We start from the raw sequence: 23474 nt of genomic DNA on the forward strand, positions 1-23474 counted from the left end.
CTATACAGTAGGACCATGTTATTTACAGACTGTTGTCTTTTAATCAGCCTCTTGACCAACCTCAGAGGGAAGGGCTTTACCCTCCAGAAGCCCATTATCTGGACCCAAGTCAAGGAATGGGTCATCACCACAAACACACATATACACACGCATATGTGCACATGTGTGCACACATGCATGCACATACACATGTATGTAATCCAAATACTGTTTTTTTAGCCACTAATGGTGTCAGCTACTTAAGAGAAATTCTCAAGCCAAGGCACATGGAGCATTCATAAAGCCTCTGCAAATTTGCCACATTTGGACGCCCAGCTATCTCCCTCTTCCTCCTACACGAGTTGAAGATCAACTCATCCACTCTGTGCTTTTACATGCTAACTAATATTTCCCAAACTTGACCACCTTTTAAAACTCTCCACAGCAAAGTGCTTCTTACGACTCCTGAGGCCTGCTTCCTTAAGCCACAGAACAGAAAACCCCAAATAGACAGAAACAAGTGATTAAATATGTACATTCCCCAGAAGGCTCTGCAGTGAGTCTCTTGGAGTGGCCACAATTAGCTGATTATGTTGTTAAATGTAAACAGATTATATCCTCTCTTACTTCTCAGTGTTGTGAGAACTGGACACGCATTTCAAGGTAATGGATAAAAAGAGTCTGGCAAGAATAGCCTTCTGTGTTTACTGAACATGTTCTGTGTTACATGCATGAATTCATCTGAGCCTCCCAGCTACCCTAAGAGGTGAGGGGCTATTGCTGTGCCCATTTCACAGTTGAGAAAACCGAGGCACAAAGAAGATAAGTCAGCTGCCTGAGGTCACACAACTGCCAAGTGGAGGACCTGGGCTGTAAACCCAGATATCTGGTTCCAAAACTTGTTCTTGTGGTCACTGTGCTTGGGAAGGTGAAGGGGAGGAGGAGGTGCTATGCACTTAAGGCAGAGGGTAAATGTATTGGGAGTTTATTAAAAAGAGCAAACACTAAATGTCTTGACTCTGTGAAATGAGACCATTACGCTGCTAGAGTGTTATGTACTAGATATACAGCTTCATTTTCCCTATATCTTTGAAAATATGCATATCTTTAATTTTTTAAAATGTTTTTATCTTTAAATTTTTTGGTTGAACCACTCAGCCTACAGGACCTTAGTTCCCTGACCAGGAATTGAACCTAGGCCATGGCAGTGAAAACCTGGAATCCTAACCACTAGGCCACCAGGGAACTCCCAGTGATTTAGTTACATGATTTTTAAAAAGACTTGGTACATCACTGACAGATTTTTTATTATGACAAACACATCCCCCTCATGCCCACAGCAAAAATACATCCGACTCTGCTGTAGAAGGCAGGGAGAAATAAAGTGAGCAGAAATTCACTTTGCAGATGTGTTTTGCAGTGTATTGAGTCCACAAGCCCGGGCTGGCCTCCTTTTACTAGCAGGGTAGTGATGTAATACCCCAGGATCCCACTGGGTGGCACCACTATCTCTTGAATAAACTCTGATGGCTCCTCCTGGCCTCGGGGAGATACTTACAGACTGGACCTGCAACTGGAGGTCATTCTTCTCCTGCAGCAGGGACACCATTTTCTCCTCCAGTTCCTTTCGGCGAGCCTCAGATCTGGCCAGTTCTTCCTTGGCTCTCTCAAAGTCTTCCTTCATGGTGGCCATCTCCTTCTCGGCCTCCGCGCTCTTCAGCAGGGGCTTGATCTTGAAGAACAGGTTCATCCAGGGCCAGTGCTTGACGTTCATGAAAGATCGGATGTTGTACTGGATGCAGAAGATGGAGTCCCTGTGTATTGTTAGGACGGGGGTTAATAGACCACAGCAAGGGGCAGTCTCCACCCCCTGGCCCCGTGGGCCCCTAGACCTTCACCCTTATCAGTCAGGTGGGAGGGAAGGAGGTACAGTTTGGCCGTACCCGTCCCATGAGCTCCAGAGTCTGTTCTGCAAACGAAGAGGAGAGGAAGCAGCATGTGCAAATTTGGGAGGTGAGAGAGGCTCCATCCAGCTGGCTTCCACCTCCACCACCCTCCTGAAAATGCTCACCCTCAGGTGGTCAGTCTGAGCAAACTCCGGGAGGCAGTGAAGGACAGGGACCAGGGAGAAGGGCTTCCAGTGAATCCGCACACAGGACTGGCCGCAGTGCTGCTGTGCCTCCTGTTGCGTTACTGAAGGCCTAAGGCCCTTCAAGCTTCATTCAGTCCCTTCCGTCCTCTCTCCCCCATCATCTGTTCCCTGATTCAGGTCCTGTCATCTTCTATTTGGACTTCTGCTACAGCCTGGCCTTGGCCCGTCTTGTGCCTTCAGGCCTGCTCTTCTTGCGGCTGCCAGTGACCTCTTTGAGTGTGTGTGCTTTTTGTTTTATGGCCATACCGTGTGGCAAGTGGGATCTTACTTCCTGGAACAGGGATCAAACCTGTGCCTTCTGCAGTGGAAGCGTGGTGTCTTAACCACTGGCCTGCCAGGAAGGTCCCCCAGGTGACCTGTCTGAGATATTGAAACAAATCTGATCCTCTCACTCGTCTCCTCCGTGGCCCCCCATCAGGTGGAAGAGTTAACCTGGGCTCCTCAAGGTGGCAGGTGGGGACCTCCACTGCCAGCCTCTCCTCGCTCCAGTCAAGTGACCTGCTTTTGCTCCCCCCAACCCCCAGGCCACCCTTCCTCCAGCCATGCAAGGCCTCCTTTGGAAAGCTCTTTCTTTTTTGCTGCCCTTTCATGCCAACCCTAGCCCCTAATCTGTCCACCTGGCCCTGAATACAACTGACACTATGCTTGTCACAAGCGTGAAAACTAGCCAAGCAGTTGTCTGCTTCCCACTCTTCTGTGGGCTCCTGGGGGCCAGAAATTTTTTTTCTGCATCCCCAGTGTCAAGCAGAGGCCCCAGCACAGAACTGTGGCTCAGTAAATGTGGGACAAATAAGTGAACATCTTAAGACTAAAACACAAAGCGATGGTCAGCTCCAGGGAGGAGGGCGGGGAGGCGAGGGCTTGCATCACCTCCTCTCCATCATCTTCTTGAACTCCACCCGCATCAGGTAGCCCCGGCATAAGGCCTGCGTGCGTGTCATCAGGGTCACCAGCTTCTCGTCCCTCATCTCCTCCAAGAGGCCCAGGAGCCCAGCTTTGAAGAATACCTGTGTGAAAGGAGAGATCATCCACAGCCTGTGCACTCAAGGGGGGGCTGTCTCTGTCTAGCCCTAGCCCTGGACTTGGAGCCCTGGCTTGGGACCAGCAGCCATCTGGCTCTCAAGACTCTGTTTTTGGGGGCTATGTTCTCTGCAGGAGCCCCTCTGTGTCCTGTTCCAAGGTATGTTCCAGGCCCCACTGGCCCAGGTGGACAGATTCTGATGGAGTTCACGTGCAGGAAGCAAGGATGGAGCAGAAATATAATCACAAAGGGACTCACAGATGCCTCTGCCCCCCCCACTCCAATCCTCATCCTCCTATCTCTCCGCCCAGCTGAGGAGGTGAGTCCCACCCTCAGGGCCCCTCCCAGCGCTGCCCATACCTGCAGGGCTTCCTCTGCCCCTGTGATGTTCCCAGGAAGCAGGGCACCTGTGGGGGCCGCAGGCTTTTCCCTAATGGGGTTGATGGTCCCCTGGCCCCTTTCAGGACACAGAACTTCGGAGTCAGGCCAGGATTTGCAGCTGGCCTTTGTCACCCACTCCCCACGTGACCTTGAACAAGTCTCTTGTCCTCTGGGAGCCTCCCAATAACCCCATGAAGTAAGTACCACCCTTATCACCATCAGGTGATCTGGAAGATTCGGTAAAATGTGTATAGAAGGCATGTCACAGGTCTCAATGCACATGTGCTCAATAATGGTGATCATTTTTGTTGGTTATAATTCTTCTCAGGACCTCACGGTCCCTGGAATTCTGTGTTCTCTGTTCTCTTTGGCTCCTAACCGTTTAGGGGCACTCATTCTCTGCTCCTGTTGATTTCTTCTATTGCTGCTGGGGCTGGGACTTCCAATTAAACCTCTAGACACTTAAAATCAGCATAGAGAGACCTTCCTATACCTGGGCAGAGTTCCCTTGGCCTGGGCTTCTGGGCAAGGGAAGGTCAGGCTGCCCGGAAGGGGAAAGAGGCACCTTTCCTCCCATCAGCTCACAAGCAGCCCAGTTCAGTTCAGTCGCTCAGTTGTGTCTGATTCTTTGTGATTCCATGGACTGCAGCACGCCAGGCCTTCCTGCCCATCACCAAGTCTCGGAGCTTGCTCAAACTCATGTCCATCAAGTTGGTGATGCCATCCAAACATCCCCTCCTCTGTCATCCCTTCTCCTCCTGCCTTTAATCTTTCCCAGCATCAGGGTCTCTTCCAATGAGCTAGTTCTTCGCTGGAGTTTAGTACTGGAGTTTCAGCTTCAGCATCAGTCCTTCCAATGAATATTTAGGACTGATTTCCTTTATGATTGACTGGTAGGATCTCCTTGCAGTCCAAAGGACTCTCGAGAGTCTTCTCTAACACCACAGTTCAAAAGGGGGTTGGGGGTTAACCCCATTGGCCTGGGGGTTACCTAGGGTGGGGGTCGTCCCTGCCCCACCTGTGCTCACCTTGGTGTGGCCGAATCTATACTGCTCCCGGTCCACATCAATGGAGTTCAGAAGCTTCTCGGAAGCATTTTTGCTGTCAATGAACTGCCCCTCTGGGATGGCACTGGCATTGAGGATCCGGTACCTGATGAGGGAAGGTGAGGGGTCAGCGTGGGGCCTGGGTGTGAATGGTCTGGAGAAGGGCCTCTGGTGACACAGCCCTGGGTGGAGCCGGGAGGATGCTGGGCCCTGCTGCTTCCTGAGGGTCTGCTGTTTCCTGCTCCTCCCTGCTCAGGCCCCGGGGCCACGGAGCCCAGTGGGGTCCCAGCCCGGTCTCTCTGGGACAGGAGGTGGTGGTGTCCCCCGTACCCAGGGTGGAGTCTGGGAGGCAGAATCCAGGGAACCACTGCTGCTGGGGGGCCAAGGCCATGCCAGCAGCTGGCCCAGCACATGTGAGCCCAGGAGACGCCTCACCTGCACTGGAGGCCAGGTCAGGACTGGCACCTACCTACATCCCCCCACCAATTGGGCAGTTCTGGGGAGGGTGGAGGTTTCAGTTGAGGGGCAAAATTTCCCAATGGATTCAACTCCTACGAAAGGCTCTGTGCCTGAGACCAGGCCTTCTAGAACCTTCTCTCGCTCCAGCCATAGAAGGAAATGGAATATTATACAGTGACTAGTCTGGCAGAGGGGAATCTAGGGGTTGATTTTAGGCAAGTGGGCTGTGACAGGAGGGAGAGAAACATATGGAAGCAAGGCCAGCTGAGTGCATGGCTGGGTTGGTGCTTTCAGAGGAGATGACTCTTATCTGACTTTAAAGAACCTTGAAATCAGCTGTGACCTGCAAGCTAGTGGTCATTCTAGAGTGTCCTCTTCCCACCTGTCCCTCCTGGGCAAGGCCTGGATTTGTGGGCCCAGATGGCAGTCGGGAGGAGAGCATTGGTCTAGAGCAGGGAATCTCAACTGGGGGATATTGGGCAATGTCTGAGATTGAGGTGGTGTGGTTGCTACCAGCAACTGTGGGTTGAGGCCAGGGGTGCTGCTAAAATCATGTAACACACAGGACAGTCCTCACAATAAAGAATTATCTAGCCCTAAATATCCACAGTGCAGGGGTTGAGAAACCCTGGTCTGGAGTCACAGTCAGGCTCGAGTGTCTGGGCTCTAATCTTGGGATTGCTTTAGGGTGGTCCAGCCCTTGCTCTGTGCAAAGGCTTGTCGCCCCAGCAGAAGAATCCTATGGAAACCTTGGGAGCTCACCCAACACCCAGCTGCAGGAGTGCCTTTGGGGGATGCAGAAGGTACCCTCCAAAGGAGAGAGATGGAAACGCAGGCGACATACCGCTGTTTGAAGTCCCCGTAGAGGATCCGGCTGGGGAAGCCCTTCCTGCAGATGCGGATGCCCTCCAGGACCCCGTTACAGCGCAGCTGGTGCAGGACCAGGTGGTGGTCCATCACGCCTGGAGAGAGAGGAGCCCAGGGCCTGTTGGCGGCCTTTCCACTGTTTTCTCTGATGCTCTGGGCACCATGAGACCCTTGGATACCCAGACTCGAATGGGAAGGTTTGGTGCCAGTAGAAATAATCTCAACATTCTGGGGAGACTCTAGCACCCCAAAACCATGGGACTAAAAGCCAAAATATTAATCTTTGCCCTGTTCGTCGCTCTTGACTCTGATGAGGACAGAATAGTTGTCTTGATCTAGAAATGTCTCTCATCATTATTATTCTCATAATAACAACAGTTTTTATTATTACTATAATTGACAGCCAACATTTGCAGAGTGTTCATAATGTGTTTGGCCCTATATTGTTTTGTTTTTATTATTTTCCTTGGTGGCCTAGTAAATAATCAGGTGCAAGGGTTTCATGAGAATATGCAAAGAAGAAGCCTCTTCTGTCATTACTGTGTTTGATATTTTGACGAGGTTGACCATACAATTTATTATATTGCATGCACTCTTACATATTTTTGTCTGCCTCATCAATCATGAACTGACAGAGTTTATTTAAATTCATCTGCAACTACTGTTGTAGTGCTATCTACTAGCATTTTTTAAAAATTGAGGTATCATTCACATATGACATTTTATTAGTTTCAGGTGTACAACCATATTTGTATATATTATGAAATGATTGCTGCAAGAAGTCCAGTTAACCCCCATCACCATACACAGTTACAATTTTTTCTCTTATGATTGGTCCTGTTTTAAATGCTATGCATGTACTAGCTTATTTAATTCTCACAACAACCCTCTAAGGAGGGTGAAGGGGGTTAATATTTACAAAATGAGTCAACATTTGTAAGTGCTCACTAATAGGGTTTCCCTGGTGGCTCATAGGGTAAAGAATTTGCGTGCAATGTAGGAGACCTGGATTTGATCCCTGGGTCGGGAAGATCCCCTGGAGAAGGGAATGGCTACCCACTCCAGTATTCTTGCCTGGAGAATCCCATGGACAGAGGAGCCTGGCAGGCAATAGTCCATGGGACTGTAAAGAGTTGGACACAACTGAGTGACTATCACTTTCACTCAGTAAATAAATGAGTAAGTAACTAGGTGAATGAATCAATAAAATGCCATCTGATCCTCCTTTTATAGACTAGAAAGCTAAAGGACTCGGCTGTGGTCCCTTGAGCAGTCACAGGTGGAGCTGGGCTGTTTTCCTGCATCATCTGCTCTCCTGTAATGCTGCTGAAGCAGGGCTTGATGCCAGAAGCCCAGTCTTCGGGATGGAACAGCTTGGCTGATCAGTGAGCTGCCTCATAGCCACAGTGTATGTGATGGTCTGTTCTTTTCTTTATGAGCCCTGAATCTCAGCCCTACTCCAAGAATATTTGTGAATCCAAGACTGGGGATGGTTCAAGGTCTACTTCATTGCATGGTGTGCTATGTCTATATATTTGGTGTCTGCTTCTCGATTTCCTCACTTATGAAATGGAGATAAGCACCCTCATCTTGCAGTGAACTGTTATAAGCAGCAACATAATAATGTTACAATACATAACATAATAATGTGACTGTAGTGGGCTCAGAAAACAGTTGTTATTGATTCTGTTTATATTATGGAAGACCTAAGTTGATTATTTGCCAAATATAGTGGCTCCTAATTTTTTGGGGGAGGGGGGAGTTTTTTTTTCCATAACCTTATGAAAGTTATGAATCTAGTGTACCTATATATGTGTTGTCGTTGTTCAGTCACCCAGTCATGTCCGACTCTTTGTGACCCCACGGACTGCAGCACGCCAGGCTTCTCTGTCCTTCACTATCTCCCAGAGTTTGCTCAAATTTATGTCCACTGAGTTGATGATGCGCTGGCCAAAGAGTTCGTATATAACATCTTATGGAATACTTGAACAAACTTTTTGGCCAACCCAATACATAGTATTTTGGAAATAATTTCATAGTAGGGATATAGAAATAAAAGATGAAATAAAAGATGCCCAGTTTGAACTTGAATTTCAGAGAAATAGTAAAATAATTATTTCAGTGTAAGTATATCCAAATAGTGCATGGGTCATAGTTATACTAAGAAAATTTTCACTGTCTTATCTGAAATTTGAATTTAATGGGGAGGGGTCTCATATTTTTAATCTGCTAAATCTGGGAGCCCTATTTCATAGGCTGAAAAGAGATAAAGGCTACCATGACCCCGTCTTCAGGGAGGCACACACGCACATGCACACAGACTCGCCGACACATGCACACACTCGTGTGTGCACATCTCCCACGGAGTTTTGCTCATGTTTCAGGGAGTCCTGTTCTGGTGGATTCTTACTCACCAGGTGTCTTAGTCTCATTGGGAATCAGACATCGCACAAAGTGAGGGTGAGTGCTTCTTAAATTGGTCATCAATTTGTTTAAATTTTCCTGGGGCACAAACCAGAAGAAGCACATTTACCTTTCCAAACGCTGTTTCACTGGGCAGAAAGACAACTGAATGTGGAAGGTGTGAAAAAACAAACCCTGAACACAGCAGACACGGTCTGGAAAGAGGAGCCCTTCTTCTTCCCACCCTTCTTGCTTGCCCCGGAGTCACCTGGAGACAGACAGACACAGGGGATATGTCTGGTGAGTCCTGAGGACACAGTGGTGGCCTTCCTACCCACCCCCACCCATTTTATTGAGCTGTAACTGACATATAACATTGTATAAATTTAAGGTGTACAAAGGGATGATTTGATATTTGTATATACTGCAAAATAATCACTGCTACTTAACGTCTATCACCTCCATAATTAGTTTTTTTCTTGTGTTGAGTGCTTTTAAAATCTACTCTCTTAGCAGCTTTCAAATATACAATACAGAATTATTAACTATCGTTGTGACACTGTACATCACAACCACAGAACTTATTTATGTTATAATCATAAATATGCACCTTTTAACCCCCTTCACCCAATTCTTCCCCAGCTCTCACCTCCCACCTCTGGCAACCACAAATCTAATCTCTGTTTCTAGGAGTTTGGTTTTTTAAGATTCCACAAATCAGTGATATCATACAGTATTTGTCTTTCTCTATCTGACTTATTTCTCTTAGCTTAAGGCCCTGAGTAATATTCCATTATATATGTGTGTATACACACATACAGGATATTACCACATCTTCTTTATCTGTTTTCCTGGTGATAGACACAGGCTGCTTCCATACCTTGGCAACTGTAATAATGCTGCTATAAATATTTGGGTGCATATATCTTTTCAAATTAGTGGGTTTTTGGGGAGGGATGTATACCCAGGAGTAGAATTGTGGGTCATATGATTAGAACTCAATCTCTTAAGGAAGAGGAAGAATAGAAGTAGGAGAAAGAAAAACAGAAACAGACAAATCAAAGTCATCCTGAAGCTCACGTCCAATTATTGGTTCTTCATGAGCTGTGATTACATAGTTTCCACAAGGGGGGATTTTAAAAAAGGATGTCACCTGCTTCTGCACCAGCATAGTTGGAAAAAAGAAAGGAGAGCAGCTTCAGTGAAGACTTCTGGTACAGCCCGACCACCGTCTCATTCAGGGGGTCCTTGTTCTTGTCCAGCCAGCCGGCAATGTTGTAGTCCACGGTGCCCGCATAGTGCACCAGGGAGAAGTGGGCCTCAGCCTTGCCCTTGGCAGGTTTGGGCTTCTGGAAGTTGTTGGACTTGCCCAGGTGCTGGTCATACAGCTTGTTCTTGAAGGAGGTGTCCGTGGCCTTGGGGAACATGCACTCCTCTTCCAGGATGGAGAAGATGCCCATAGGCTGGAGGGAGGATAATAGACTGTCCTCAGTGTTCACTAGTACATCCCCAGCGACTCCATCTTCTGAAGGACCCAAGGGCAGCTTCTTTGGTGCTGTCAGTGTAACTAGGAACACTGGGATGTCAGTGCTGCGAGAGCAAGGCTGCTGGTCCGCTCAGTGCCATGGTAGAATAGTGCTTAACATTAAGCACAGCAGCACAGTAGGTGCTTATTTAATGTTTGCTGAACAAAAAAGCATGGGATGAGATTGCACATATGTAAGTGCAGCTCTTTGTGAGATAGTAGAAAATATATATACTGGTCTCTGTCCCTGGTTCCTGGCAAAGAGCTTCTAAAGCTTCTGTAATGTCCTAATGATAAGGGTACTAGAGCATCTGTTGTTCTCTTGAGGTGACTCTGGGCTGGGGGCCCCTGGCTGAGGGCTGGTCACCAGAAAGACCAAGCCATGATGAGAAGCTTGGGATTTTCATCCCCTCCCCCATCCACCAGAGAGGGGAGAGGGGCTGGAAATGCAGCTAATGATTGATTGTGCCTACATGAGGAAGCCTCCATAAAATCCTAGTTGTAGGTGATTTTGAGAACTTCCAGGTTGGCAAACATGTCCACACTGGGAGGGTGACACAATCCAAGCTTTGGGGACAGAAGCGCTTGCATTTGGGACTCTCCCAGATCTCGTTCCATATGTCTCTTCATCTGGCTGTTCATCTGTACACTTAAAATTTTTTTTTTATTATTTATTTACTTTTTATTTTATTTTATTTTTTGGCCACAATGTGTGGCATGTGGGATCTTAGTTCCCTAACCAGGGATCAAACCTGGGTACCGAGGATTGGAAGCACAGAGTCTTAACCCCTGGACCACGAGGGAAGTCCCTCATCTGTTTTCTTTATCAAATCCTTTAATAAACTGGTAAATGTAACTGTTTTCCTGAGCTCTGTGAACCCCTCTAGTAAATTAATTAAACCTGAGGACAGGGTTGTGAGAAACTTTGATTTGTAGCCAACTAGCTCAGAAGTTGTAGGACACCTGGGGACCTACTGCTTGAACCTGGCATCTCTGGGTAGAGAGTGCCAGAATTGAGTTAAATTGTAGGACGACCAGTTAATGTTGCAGAGGATTGCTTGCTGTCATGAGGAAAAACCTCCATATGTTTGGTGACCAGAAATATAAGAAATGAAGTGCTCTGAGTGAGTAGTAAAGCAAATGAATAGAAGAGAAACGCACAGTAGGGAAAAACTAAGTTTTTTCCTACATAGGAAGGAAAAAAAAAAAGCTATGTTTCCCCCAACTTACCCCCTTTTAGGAACAAATTTACAAAAAATGTAAAGTTGCATGAGTGAGTGAGTGAGTGAGTGATAGTTGCTGAGTCATGTCCGACTCTTTGCGACCTCATGGACAGTAGCCTGCCAGGCTCCTTTGTCCATGGAATTCTCCAGGCAAGAATACTGGAGTGGGTTGCCATTTCCTTCCATGCATAGACATAAATATCATATGAGTAATATTTCAAGCAATAAAATCTGGGTTTTTCAGTAGCCAACTTAGGAAGACAGGCTTCCAACACAACCAGTGCTCAAAATGTGATGGGAATTCTTTTTTAAAAAGTTAATATCATCCTCTCTTTTCATAGTAACATTCCTCCAAGAAGCCCACTGCTCCACGGTCCCTCCTCCTTGGGACTTTGGACAAGTCAGGTATGTGTGAAATGCCCAGTCACCCCTGAGCTTCATTCACATTCTTGGGGATCACTGAGCCCTTGGATCTTAATCACTCACATACCTCTTTAATTGTCTGAACAGATTCTGGGAGCTTTCCAAACATTTACCCTTTCTGCCCTGGGAATTCAGCTCTCTGAAGGTTCAGAGCCTGGGGACATAGGTTTAGGGAGCCAGCATGTTAGCAGAGAAGTGTTAGAGCAAAGAGGCGGTGGCCCAGCCAATGAGGAGCTGCCCCGGGGAACAGTGTTTCTTACCTTCTCGATGAGCTCGATGCAGGCGGCCAGGTCCATCCCGAAGTCAATGAACTCCCACTCGATGCCTTCCTTCTTGTACTCCTCCTGCTCCAGCACGAACATGTGGTGGTTGAAGAACTGTTGCAGTTTCTCATTGGTGAAGTTGATGCACAGCTGCTCCAGGCTGTTGAACTGGGTATTTTAGATACCAAATAATTTAAGTGAGTCTGGAAAATCCAGGGGTGATTCAACAAAGCAGACACAAAGCAGAAGGGCCATTTGAGGTCTGTCATTGATCCAAACAACTCACGTCAAAGATCTCAAAGCCAGCGATGTCCAAGACCCCGATGAAGTACTGCCTGGGCTGCTTGGTGTCCAGCTGCTGGTTGATGCGGGTGACCATCCACAGGAACATCTTCTCATAGACGGCTTTGGCAAGAGCACCCACCGAATTGGTCACCTTGAAAAAGGATCATCCACTCAACCCTCAGATTAGTATATTTATGAAACCTACAAAGTGGAGGTCTTGAAAGTCAAAGGCAGCAGGATACTGGCAATTTCATGCATTTTAACCTGACATTACATCTGTCTCAAGGCATCTTCTCAGTTCACGAGGTCAATTCCATTTACAAAGCTCGTTTTCTGCCAAGGATGGATATAACACATGACTCTAGCCCTGGCCACACCTAATTGAACCAGACGTGGATATTTGTTCCAAGTTGGGTTAAACAGAGTGTCTCTCCTGAGAATTTGGTATTGGGATCAAAAAGATGTTGGTCTCAGGATGAGGATGGAATCACGAAGATGTAAACTTGGGAGCTCTGGGGTGGTCACAGGTAGGGGAGGTAAGGAAAGCTTATCTGCCTAGTGAGAACACAGAGCAGGAGAGAGAAGACAGTCTAGAGTCCCTGAGAAGGAGGCTGTCTGGCTCCAGAGGGCTCTTCACTCCCTGATTCCAGGCCCTCATAGCACCAAGGCGCTCAGTGAGTTACCCTGAGCCCGAAGAATGAATTCCTTTTCCATGCTGTAGCCAGTTGCATATGTTTTTCTGATCCCTGCAACTGAAAGAACTTCAGGATGAGACTGAAAATAGAAAAACACTCGAGTTGATTAGATTCAGAGTATTTCCATTTACCTGCTGGACGTTTTGCCCCTTCGTGACATATTCGTTCCCAACCTTCACCCTTGGACAGCACAGGCCTTTCAGCATTTCTGCAGAATTCAGACCCATCAGGTACCCAGCCTTATCAGCCACTGAAGGAAAAGAAGAATTGGTGTCACACAGACAGCAGCTGCTAAAACATCCAGTCGGGCCTTGGGTCCTCCCAGAAGTATTGTCTATGATCCTTTTGGATGTTTTTATGTTTTCCTACAAGCCCCAGGCCTGCACTCATCTCATGGAGTTTCGACCCCATAATCCAGGGTCCTGGGTTTTCAAGAACTTTCATTTTGCTTTCTATAATAGATAGTCTTTAGTAATAGGTCAATTTTAACAAACTTGAAATTTAAATGTCATTAAAAAAACACATAGCTCTAGTAATTTCTTTAGAAAGATGGTAACGATAACCCTATATGCAAAACAGAAAAAGAGACTCGGATGTATAGAACAGACTTGTGGACTCTGGGAGAAGGCGAGGGTGGGATGTTTCAAGAGAACAGCATTGAAACATATATATTATCTAGGGTGAAACAGATCACCAGCCCAGGTTGGATACATGAGACAAGTGCTCGGGCCTGGTGCACTGGGAAGACCCAGAGGGATCGGGTGGAGAGGGAGGTGGGAGGGGGGGAATACATGTAAATCCATGGCTAATTCATTTCAATGTATGACAAAAACTACTGTAATGATGTAAAGTAATTAGCCTCCAACTAATAAAAATAAATGGAAAAAAAAAAAACCACATAGCTACTTAATACTGTTGGAATCTGATAATACAACAACATGGTGTATAAGTAAAGGAAGCACCATTTGGATAATTAATTTAAGTTGAACACATTCCTAATTTCTACAAGTGTTAATCATCAGTTGTGTTTGACTCTTTACAGCCCCATAGACTGTAGCCCATCAGGCTCCTCTGTCCATGGAATTCTCCAGGCAAGAATACTGGAGTGGGTTGCCATTCTCTTCTCTAGGTGATCTTCCCAACTCAGGGATCGAACCCGGGCCTCCTGCTTTGCAGGCAGATTCTTCACTGTCTGAGCTGCCAGGGAAGCTCAAGGTGCCGTGCAGATACTTGAGAGAGAAGCACAAAGCCTTGCCTGCCAGTACTGGGAGATGGTCAAGTTCAGTTGAACACTGGCAATTTCACAAAGTTCACTAGTTCGGTGGACTTTGGAATGGGCCTGGCCGCTTGCCTTGAGCTCATTGAGAAGTAGAGGCATGCTGCTTCCCAAGCTCCTCCTTGCTTGGAGCTGGTTGGGGAGTCACATTAATAAAAACTCAGGGCAGTGTTTGTTAAGGACTTACTAAGTGACCAGCTGAGTGTTTTACTCTTCACTCAAATTATCCCTTCTCCTTTTGCTCATTTACCTGGATCCTACCATTATTTTTCTGGTTAAAGCTTGGGATGATACATTATTTTTTTCACCCCTGATATGCTATGTTGAGACAGGCACCAAGTCTGCTTGTTTTACCTTCAAAATGGTTCACCTGTCTCGTCTCCAAGAGATGTGGAATAGTTTGGTGGCAAAGAGCCTGGGTTCAAATTCGGGCTTTGTGCCTTTGTGTGTCCATGCTCAGTTGTGTCCGACTCTGAGACCCATGAACTGTAGCCCTCCAGGCTCCTCTGTCCATCGAATTTTCCAGGCAAGAATATTGGAGTGGGTTGCCATTTCCTTCTCCAGGGGATCTTCCTGACCCAGGGATCGAACCTGCTTCTCTTTTGCCTCATTAGCAGATGGATTCTTTTACCACCGCACCACCTGGGAATCCCTCTTTATGCCTCGGTCTTTTCATTTGTCAAGCGGAGGACAGTGACAGTAACCACAAGGACAACCCAAATTCAGTCTGTACAGTTTTCCAAGAGCAGCTCTTGAGATGAATGCTGCGTTTATCTCCCATGACCCAGTCCACATGTGAACCAGGTGGAGAGTTGAACCTCATCCCCTTCCCATGTGTGGTACCTTCCGTGCCATCCGGCTCTGCCTGCTCCTCCCGCTGCTTCTGCTTGAACTTCATGTTCCCGTAGTGCATCACGGCGCCTGTCAGCTTGTAGATCCCGACCTTCTCCTCTGAGCTGAAGCCCAGGATGTCAATGGCATTCTGGGAATTAGAGAGAAGGACAGCTGCTACAGAAGACCTCAGGGATCCCAGTGCAGCTCTTTCCCGGCATTTGTAGAGCACAAGAGATGGCATTACCCCAATAAGTGGATGACAGGTGGCGTATGGTAAGTTATGGGTTAAAACCCATTTCTTTCATTGAACGTGTTTGTGTGTGGGGGTGGAGATTATAGGAAGAAAATGTGAATTATCTGTTTGCTTCCATCCAGTGAGCACTGACTTGAGTCCTGTTCCAGTGTGCATAGATTTGGGGCTGTTTTCTGGACGAGGCCATTGGGAATGATTGTGTGACTCGGGGAGGAGGCAGGTTCATGGATGCTATCCAGGAGCGTGTGAGCTTGGCGTTGCCATCTAGGAATTACAGTGTTGTTCAGAATAGCAATGACATGGCATCATAGAATATTAGAACTGGAAGGGAGGATACAATTTTTCAAATGCGAAAGAAGCTAGGGAGGGCACTAGGCACTGATAAATGGAATATTTCCTGTGGTATCAGTAAGCAAAAGATATCACAGCCATCAGAGATTGCAGCCCTCTTTCATGAGCCTGTGAGCCCGAAGGAAACTCAGAATGTGAAAATACTGGATACTGGCTCCAGAGAGCTGAGGTGCATATGAAAGGAATGACTTCAGTGAGTCCAGACTCTTGCATCTTCCCATACATAGAAAAGCCCTACATCCCTTAACTTTGGATATCTGCTTTTCTTTAATTAACAATCATCTTTTCATGTTCAGACTACCTGACCTTTGTTGCAAAGCTTCTCTATAACCTGACACCCCCCCTCAAACTCCCCCATCACCCCCCCCCCACCACACCCACCCCACCCCACCCCACCCCCCGGCCTCCTTGGAGCAGTTGTCTCAGGTTATCTGAGATGCTGCCTCCTGGGCTTGAAGTCCTAAAAATTCCTGCTGAATAAAACATAACTCTCAACATTTTAGGCTGTGACTATTTTTAAAGTGAACAATACCATCCCTATGTTATCTCATTAAGTCCCTATGAAAACGTTATAGGTGCACAGATTTTTCCAGATTTCCAGGTGAAGACCCAGTTTCCCCCTCAGTCAGTCTCTCCCATCAGGAAACTTCCATAAGCCTCTTTTCCTTCTCCATCAGAGGGCAGACAGATTGAAAGCCACAATCACAGAAAACTAACCAATCTGATCACATGGACCACAGCCTTGTCTAACTCAATGAAACTATGAGCCATGCCGTGTAGGGGCCACCCAAAATGGACGGGTCATGGTGGGGAGTTCTGACAAAATGTGGTCCACTGGAGAAGAGAATGGCAAACCACTTCAGTATTCTTGCCTTGAGAAGCCCATGAACAGCGGCCCAATATGCTACTGGAGATCAGTTGAGAAATAACTCCAGAAAGAATGAAGAGATGGAGCCAAAGCAAAAACAACACTCATTTGTGGATGTGACTGGTGATGGAAGTACAGTCTGATGCTATAAAGAGCAACATTGCGTAGGAACCTGGAATGTTAGGTCCATGAATCAAGGTAAATTGGAAGTGGTCAAACAGGAGATGGCAAGAGTGAACGTTGACATTTCAGGAATCAGCAAACTAAAATGGACTGGAATGGGTGAATTTAACTCAGATGACCATTATATCTACTACTGTGGGCAAGAATCCCTTAGAAGAAATGGAGTATCTCTCATAGTCAACAGAAGAGTCCAAAATGCAGTACTTGGATGCAAACTCAAAAAGGATAGAATGATCTCTGTTCATTTCCAAGGCAAACCATTCAATATCACAGTAATCCAAGGCTATGCCCCGACCAGTAATGCTGAAGAACCTGAAGTTGAATGGTTCTATGAAGACCTACAAGGCCTTCTAGAAATAACACTCAAAAAAGATGTCCTTTTCCTTATAGGGGACTGGAATGCAAAAGTAGGAAGTCAAGAGATACCTGGAGTAACAGGCAAATTTGGCCTTGGAATATAGAATGAAGCAGGGTAAAGGCTAATAGAGTTCTGCCAAGAGAACACACTGGTCATAGCAAACACCCTCTTCCAACAACACAAGAGAAGACTCTACACATGGACATCACCAGATGGTCAACACTGAAATCAGATTGATTATATTCTTTGCAGCCAAAGATGGAGAAGCTCTATATAGTCAGCAAAAACAAGACTGGGAGCTGATTGTGGCTCAGATCATGAACTCCTTATTGCCAAATTCAGACTTAAAATGAAGAAAGTAGAGAAAACCATTAGACCACTCAGGTATGACCCAAATCAAATCCCTTATGATTATACAGTGGAAGAGACAAATATATTCAAGGGATTAGATCTGATAGACAGAGTGCCTGAATAACTATGGGTGGAGGTTCTGACATTGTACAGGAAGCAGTGATCAAGACCATCCCCAAGAAAAAGAAATGCAAAAAAGCAAAATGGTTGTCTGACAAGCCCTTACAAATAACTGTGAAAACAAGAGAAGTGACAGGCAAAAGAGAAAAGGAAAGATACACCCATTTGAATGCAGAGTTCTAAGGAATAGCAAGATAAAGCCTTCCTCAGTGATTAATGCAAAGAAATAGGGGAAAACAATAGAATGGGAAAGACTAGAGATCTTTTCAAGAAAATTAGAGATACCAAGGGAACATTTCATGCAAAGATGGGCACAATAAAGGACAGAAATGGTATGGACCTAACAGAAGCAGAAGATATTAAGACGAGGTGGCAAGAATACACAGAAGAGCTATACAAAAAAGATCTTCATGACCCAGATAATCATGATGGTGTGATCACTCACCTAGAGGCAGACATCCTGAAAAGTGAAATCAAGTGGGCATTAGGAAGCATCCCTATGAACAAAGCTAGTGGAGGTGATAGAATTCTAGTTGAGCTATTTCAAATCCTAAAAGATGATGCTGTGAAAGTACTGCACCCAATATGTCAGCAAATTTGGAAAACTCAGCAGTGGCTGAGAACAGGACTGGAAAATGTCAGTTTTCATTCAAATCCCTAAGAAAGGCAATGCCAAAGAATGCTCAAACTACCACACAATTACACTCATCTCACATGCTAGTAAAGTAATGCTCAAAATTCTCCAAGCCAGGCTTCAACAGTGCATGAACTGTGAACTTCCAGATGTTCAAGTTGGTTTTAGAAAAGGCAGAGGAAGCAGAGATCAAATTGCCAATATCCACTGGATCATTGAAAAAGTGAGAGAGTTCCAAAAAACATCTATTCTGCTTTATTGACTATGCCAAAGTCTTTGACTGTGTGGATCACAACAAACTGTGGAAAATTCTTCAAGAGATGGATATACCAAACCACCTGACTTGCCTCCTGAGAAAACTGTATGCAGGTCAGGAAGCAACAGTTAGAACTGGACATGGAACAAAAGACTGGTTCCAAATAGGAAAAGGAGTACATCAAGGCTGTACATTGTCACCCTGCTTATTTAATTTATTTGCAGAGCACATCATGAGAAACACTGGGCTGGGTGAAGCGCAAGCTGGAATCAAGATTACTGGGAGAAATATCAATAACCTCAGATATGCAGATGACACCACCCTTATGGCAGAAAGTGAAGAACTAAAGAGCCTCTTGATAAAAGTGAAAGAGGAGAGTGAAAAAGTTGGCTTAAAGCTCAACATTCAGAAAACTAAGATCATGGCATATGGTCCCATCACTTCACGGCAAATAGATGAGGAAACAATGGAAACAGTGTCAGACTTTATTTTTTTGGGCTCCAAAATCACTGCAGATGGTGATTGCAGCCATGAAATTATAAGACACTTGCCCCTTGGAAGAAAAGTTATGACCAACCTAGAAGGCTTATTAAAAAGCAGAGACATTACTTTGCCAACAAAGGTTCATCTAGTCAAAGCTATGGTTTTTCCAGTAGTCATATATGGATGTGAGAGTTGGACTACAAAGAAAGCTAGTGCTGAAGAATTGATGCTTTTGAACTGTGGTGTTGGCAAAGACTCTTGAGAGTCCTTTGGACTACAGGGGATCCAACCAGTCAATCCTAAAGGAAATCAGTCCTGAATATTCATTGGAACAACTGATGTTGAAGCTGAAGCTCCAATATTGGCCACCTGATGTGAAGAACTGACTCATTTGAAAAGACCCTGATGCTGGGAAAAATTGAAGGCAAGAGGAGAAGGGGTCGACAGAGGATGAGATGGCTGGATGGCATCACCGACTCAATGGACATGAGTTTGAGCAAGCTCTGGGAGTTGGTGACCGAGAGGGATGCCTGGCGTGCTGCAGTCCATGGGGTTTCAAAGAGCAGGACACGACTGAGCGACTGAACTGAGCTGAACTGAACCAGGTGAAGAACTGAGATTCTAAGAGAGTTTGCAGCAATGTGCAGGGATGGATTTGAAACAGGGCTGGATGTGTCTGGGGAGCTGATGGTACAGACCAGGTCGGTCTGTGTCAGTAGGATGGTATTGCAGAGGGAGGTGCTCCAGGGTGGCACCCCCTTGTGAGGGAGGGAGAGTCTGCATCAGAAACTGAGGGAGGGGAGAGTCTGCGGCCCTGGAATCCATGTCCCATCTCAGCTGGCACATGTCTGTGTCCTAGGAGTGGGTGGCTACAGATAAAGAGAAAAAGAACTTTTGCTAAAAGCTAAAAGGACACCGGTGAAAGCATTACTGGAGAATGTAGTCTCTTGGAGACACCTGTCCCCCTCCGTTCTGGCCATAGGTAAACCACTGCCCTGAAGACTCTCCTTGGGAGTGGGGAGCAACAGCAGCCCCTGACAGCTGGGGTCACCTGTGGGACCCAAGATATTACTTTGGGAATTTTTAGAATTCCTTAGCAGGGCCTTGGCTTCTCTGGTGGCGCAGACAGTAAAGAATCCACCTGCAATGCAGGAGCCCCAGGTTTGATCCCTGGGTCAGGAAGATCACCTGAAAAAGGGAATGGCCACCCACTCCAGTATTCTTGCCTGGAAAATCGTATGGATAGAGGAGCCTGGTGGGCTACAGTTCATGGGATCGTAAAGAGGAGGACAAGACTGAGTGGCCAACACCAACAGGAGGGACTTTTGGGAGGTGACGGGGTGCCGAGAGGCCTTGCGTCAGTCACTAACCTTCCTCCCCAAGTGGTAAAGGCTGGAGAAACCTGGGGAAGAAACCTGGTTAAAAATATACAATAGCCAGACTGACGTTAACTGAAGTTTATTTGATCATGAGCATTTTCTCCTTGCCTTAAAACAATCAGCATCACCTGGAAATAGCAGAAAATGAAGACCAGGGAGCTGGGCCCTGAACAGGGCCCCTGGGGGTATTAGATGAGACCCTTCTCCAAAAGTCTTACAGCTTCTGAGAGGGTGGAGCCACCCAGGGGTAGAGATGAACTGCACTGAGATATATTTTAGTTAAAAATGTAAGTTCAGGGTTAGGCAGACCTGGGTTCAGACAGTTGTTTACAAATGGTCTTCAGGCAAATTGTGAGTTTTTTCCCCCAAGACTCAGCTTCTATCTTTATGAAATGGGGGCAACAGTGGGGCCAATCCTAGAGGTTTGTTGATGCTTAAAGGACATGATGCAGGCAAAGCTCTTTTTTCAGTTGCTAGCACATGTAAGTGCTCAAAGAACTTAGTTATAATTGACTCTGAAGATGCTCCCCAGGGCTAAAGGCCAGAGGCCAGAGGTGCTTCCTGTGAGCCTGAGGGCAGGTAGACGGGGGAATGGGGCAGCTACTGCAGAGTGGGGCTGAATTTCCCTGCTTTAGACTTTTCTGTATTTTCTAGATTTTCTTAAAGAACCATGTAGATGGTCTTGTATCCTGAAGACTTTGACCAATATCTTATCCATTACCCATGCAAATGTTATACCCTGAAAGGCTGCAGAATGGAACTGAAGGCCTGTTTTGGAGAACTTTCTGTTATTCCCATTTCTGGAGTTTTCTGGAGTGGGGGCGGGGTGCCATCTGTACAAATTCTCCAAGATCTTGGGTCTTATCACTAAGCATCCTTCTGTCCCAGCTTCTTTGTGAGATCATGGATGCCTCCCAGTTCATAAATTCAGCAATTCCTCATTTAAAGTAAATAAACACACAGAATACTTACATCAGTGGCCAACAGCTCCTCACTGTCATCAATACTGGCCACGGTGACCTCTCCCTGGCTCACGAAGGGGAAGTCAAAGGGGTTGGTTGAAATGAGAAGCAGGTCTGTGGAGCAGGAAGATCCCTTTAGCATCTTATGCAAAATTGACTCTGGGATTTTTCCAATGAGACTGGGTTGGAAGATGAGAATGGTAACCAAGGAAACTTACCGATGAGTTCTGGCTTCTTGTTTGACATGATTTGATAAAAAATATGATAGCTTCTCTCACTGGATAATTGAAATGTCACCCTGGATTTTTCTAAGAGATCTAAGGTAATGAAAAGCAATGTGATTTTTATGTTCCCCAGGAGATGACCTTGGGGCCAAATTCAAGGTGTTTGTTTGGACTCACAGGTTTCAATGTCTGCTGACGCCAGCTTTCCTGTGGCTCCAAAGTGAATCCGAATGAACTTTCCCTGTCCAACGACAGATTGACGAACACCATGGTTATTCTGGGCTTCCCTGGGGGCTCAGACAGTAAAGAATCTGTCTTCAATGCGGGAGACTTGGGTTTGATACCTGGGTCAGGAAGATCCCTTGTAGAAGGGAAGGGTTACCCACTCCAGTATTCTTGCCTGGAGAATTCCATGGACAGAGGAGCCTGATAGGCTACAGTCCAAGGGGTCGTGAAGAGAACGGCTGAGCGACTGACATGAGGCTATTCTATTTGCATGGTACTATCGTGGCCTCTGTTAGATGTGACTGTGGAGGGTGGGGCATGTAGGGTCAGCAAGAGTGATGCCAGAAGCCTGAGGACTTCCTTCTCTCCACTTGCTTGGCATCCAGTCCCCACACCAGCTCAGCCAAGTTTCAGATAGCTCTGCCCAAAGCCCACGGCTCTGTCCCCTTAGCTCTGAGGATGCCTGTGAGATCCCTCTCAACTCTCTTGGGACCACCTCTCACCTGACTGTCTCCTTGGTCTCTGTCTTGCTCAAACTCTCAATAACATCTTTGCATTGATAACCTGGTTGGACTAACTGACTTCTTTTTTGCCCCTGGGTGCTACTTCTGAGATTTCTTGCCTCATATTCCCTTACTGTTTACTATAGGCAAACCTAGCTCCCAGGAGGAGCTGGCTCCCTAAAGACCCACTCAGAACCTGGGTTCACTCAGTTTGGGGTAGTCAGAAGTGAAATTACATATAGTATATATATGTGTGTGTGTATGTATGCATATGTATGTGTGTGTATATTCCCTCCTTACACTATTCATTTAATTTGTGTCTACCATTCTGTGAGCAGATTCAAGGGCAAAAATACTGCCTTGCTTGTTCACCCGCAGACTCTGGAATCTGCTCAGTGATATTCTCAGTATTCTCCGAATGAAGCCTAAAGCAGAGCTAATGAAGGATCAGCCAAGGTTTATGTGAATTATGTGTTGGGTTCTCAGGAGTTTTAGCCACTTAATGGAAGTGCCTCTGGGCACTTGCTCTATTGGCCAGTGAAATTAGATAGAAGACTGGATATTTGTTTATTTGCCAATGTCGGAGGTAAATGCCTCTTCGGTTGAGCTAATCCTAAGTGAAATGTTGAAGGACGGGACATAGCCTTCAACTTAAACTTTTTCCCAATTTTTGAGCTCTGCTGCCTTCACCAGGTTTTTCCTCCTCTTGACTTAGAGGAGGTCAATTCTGCTAACGAACTTCACACTAAGGTCTTCATGGCTAGTAAGTCAGTGGATGTTGCTCAAAGAACTTCTGCATTTTAAAATGATTCCACTCCTAAAGACCAATTTTTGCATAAAGAAATTGCTCTGTACTTGTGGAATTTGAATCATTGTGACTTCAGGATGCTCTTGTGCATGTATGTGCGTGCTAAGTAGCTTCAGCTGTGTCTGACTGTTTGTGACCCCCATGGACTGTAGCCTGCCATGCTCCTCTGTTCATGAGATTCTCCAGGAAAGCATACTGGAGTGGGTCGCTCTGCCTTCCTCCAGGGGATCTTGCCAACCCAGGGATCGAACCCACTTCTCTTATGTCTTCTGCATTGTCAGGTGGATTCTTTACTACTAATGCCACCTGGGAAGCCCCGGTAGACGAGGCCAGGAATATCCTAGTTTGTGTGGCCATTTTTTTACACCCAGCACTGGAGGAGAGGGTTTGGTTTCTGGGGGCTGTTGACAGTTGGAATGAGTCTTACAAATCTTGAGGAGTTGTCATTCCTCACAGTCTTGGCATTTCCAAAAGCCTCCAGGAGGGGATTGGCCTGGATGATCTGATCTTCCAGGGTTCCCTAAAGATAAGAGAAGAGGAAAAGGGAGGACTTTGGACATCTTCTGAAGTAATTTCTTGGTGACTCAAAAGTAGGCTTGCTCTGGGAAGATATTAGGGAGAGATGTCACACAGTCCAGGCTGGTGGCCGGTGCAGAATGTGGAAGTACCCAGAAGCCCATCTCT

At 46.3% G+C, this 23474-nt stretch overlaps 1 protein-coding gene across 2 annotated transcripts in view; it reads right to left on the bottom strand.

Annotated features, from left to right (window-relative positions):
* The window catches only part of MYH13 (myosin heavy chain 13), a 48561-nt gene that overhangs the window by 19847 nt on the left and 5240 nt on the right, over positions 1 to 23474 (bottom strand). For both annotated transcript variants that reach the window (XM_020888533.2, XM_020888532.2), the window contains exons 6-20: positions 23218 to 23310; positions 21432 to 21495; positions 21249 to 21347; positions 21041 to 21144; positions 14842 to 14980; positions 12854 to 12972; positions 12029 to 12178; positions 11740 to 11910; positions 9462 to 9771; positions 8503 to 8576; positions 8320 to 8407; positions 5883 to 6000; positions 4562 to 4685; positions 3002 to 3138; positions 1538 to 1793 (exon numbers count right to left, since the gene is read on the bottom strand). In XM_020888533.2, the coding sequence (XP_020744192.1) occupies positions 1538 to 1793; positions 3002 to 3138; positions 4562 to 4685; positions 5883 to 6000; positions 8320 to 8407; positions 8503 to 8576; positions 9462 to 9771; positions 11740 to 11910; positions 12029 to 12178; positions 12854 to 12972; positions 14842 to 14980; positions 21041 to 21144; positions 21249 to 21347; positions 21432 to 21495; positions 23218 to 23310 (2046 nt within the window). The remainder of the gene's footprint in view (positions 1 to 1537; positions 1794 to 3001; positions 3139 to 4561; positions 4686 to 5882; positions 6001 to 8319; positions 8408 to 8502; positions 8577 to 9461; positions 9772 to 11739; positions 11911 to 12028; positions 12179 to 12853; positions 12973 to 14841; positions 14981 to 21040; positions 21145 to 21248; positions 21348 to 21431; positions 21496 to 23217; positions 23311 to 23474) is intronic.

This window comes from Odocoileus virginianus, chromosome 17 (assembly GCF_023699985.2).
Source record: "Odocoileus virginianus isolate 20LAN1187 ecotype Illinois chromosome 17, Ovbor_1.2, whole genome shotgun sequence".
NCBI classification, from domain to species: domain Eukaryota; kingdom Metazoa; phylum Chordata; class Mammalia; order Artiodactyla; family Cervidae; genus Odocoileus; species Odocoileus virginianus.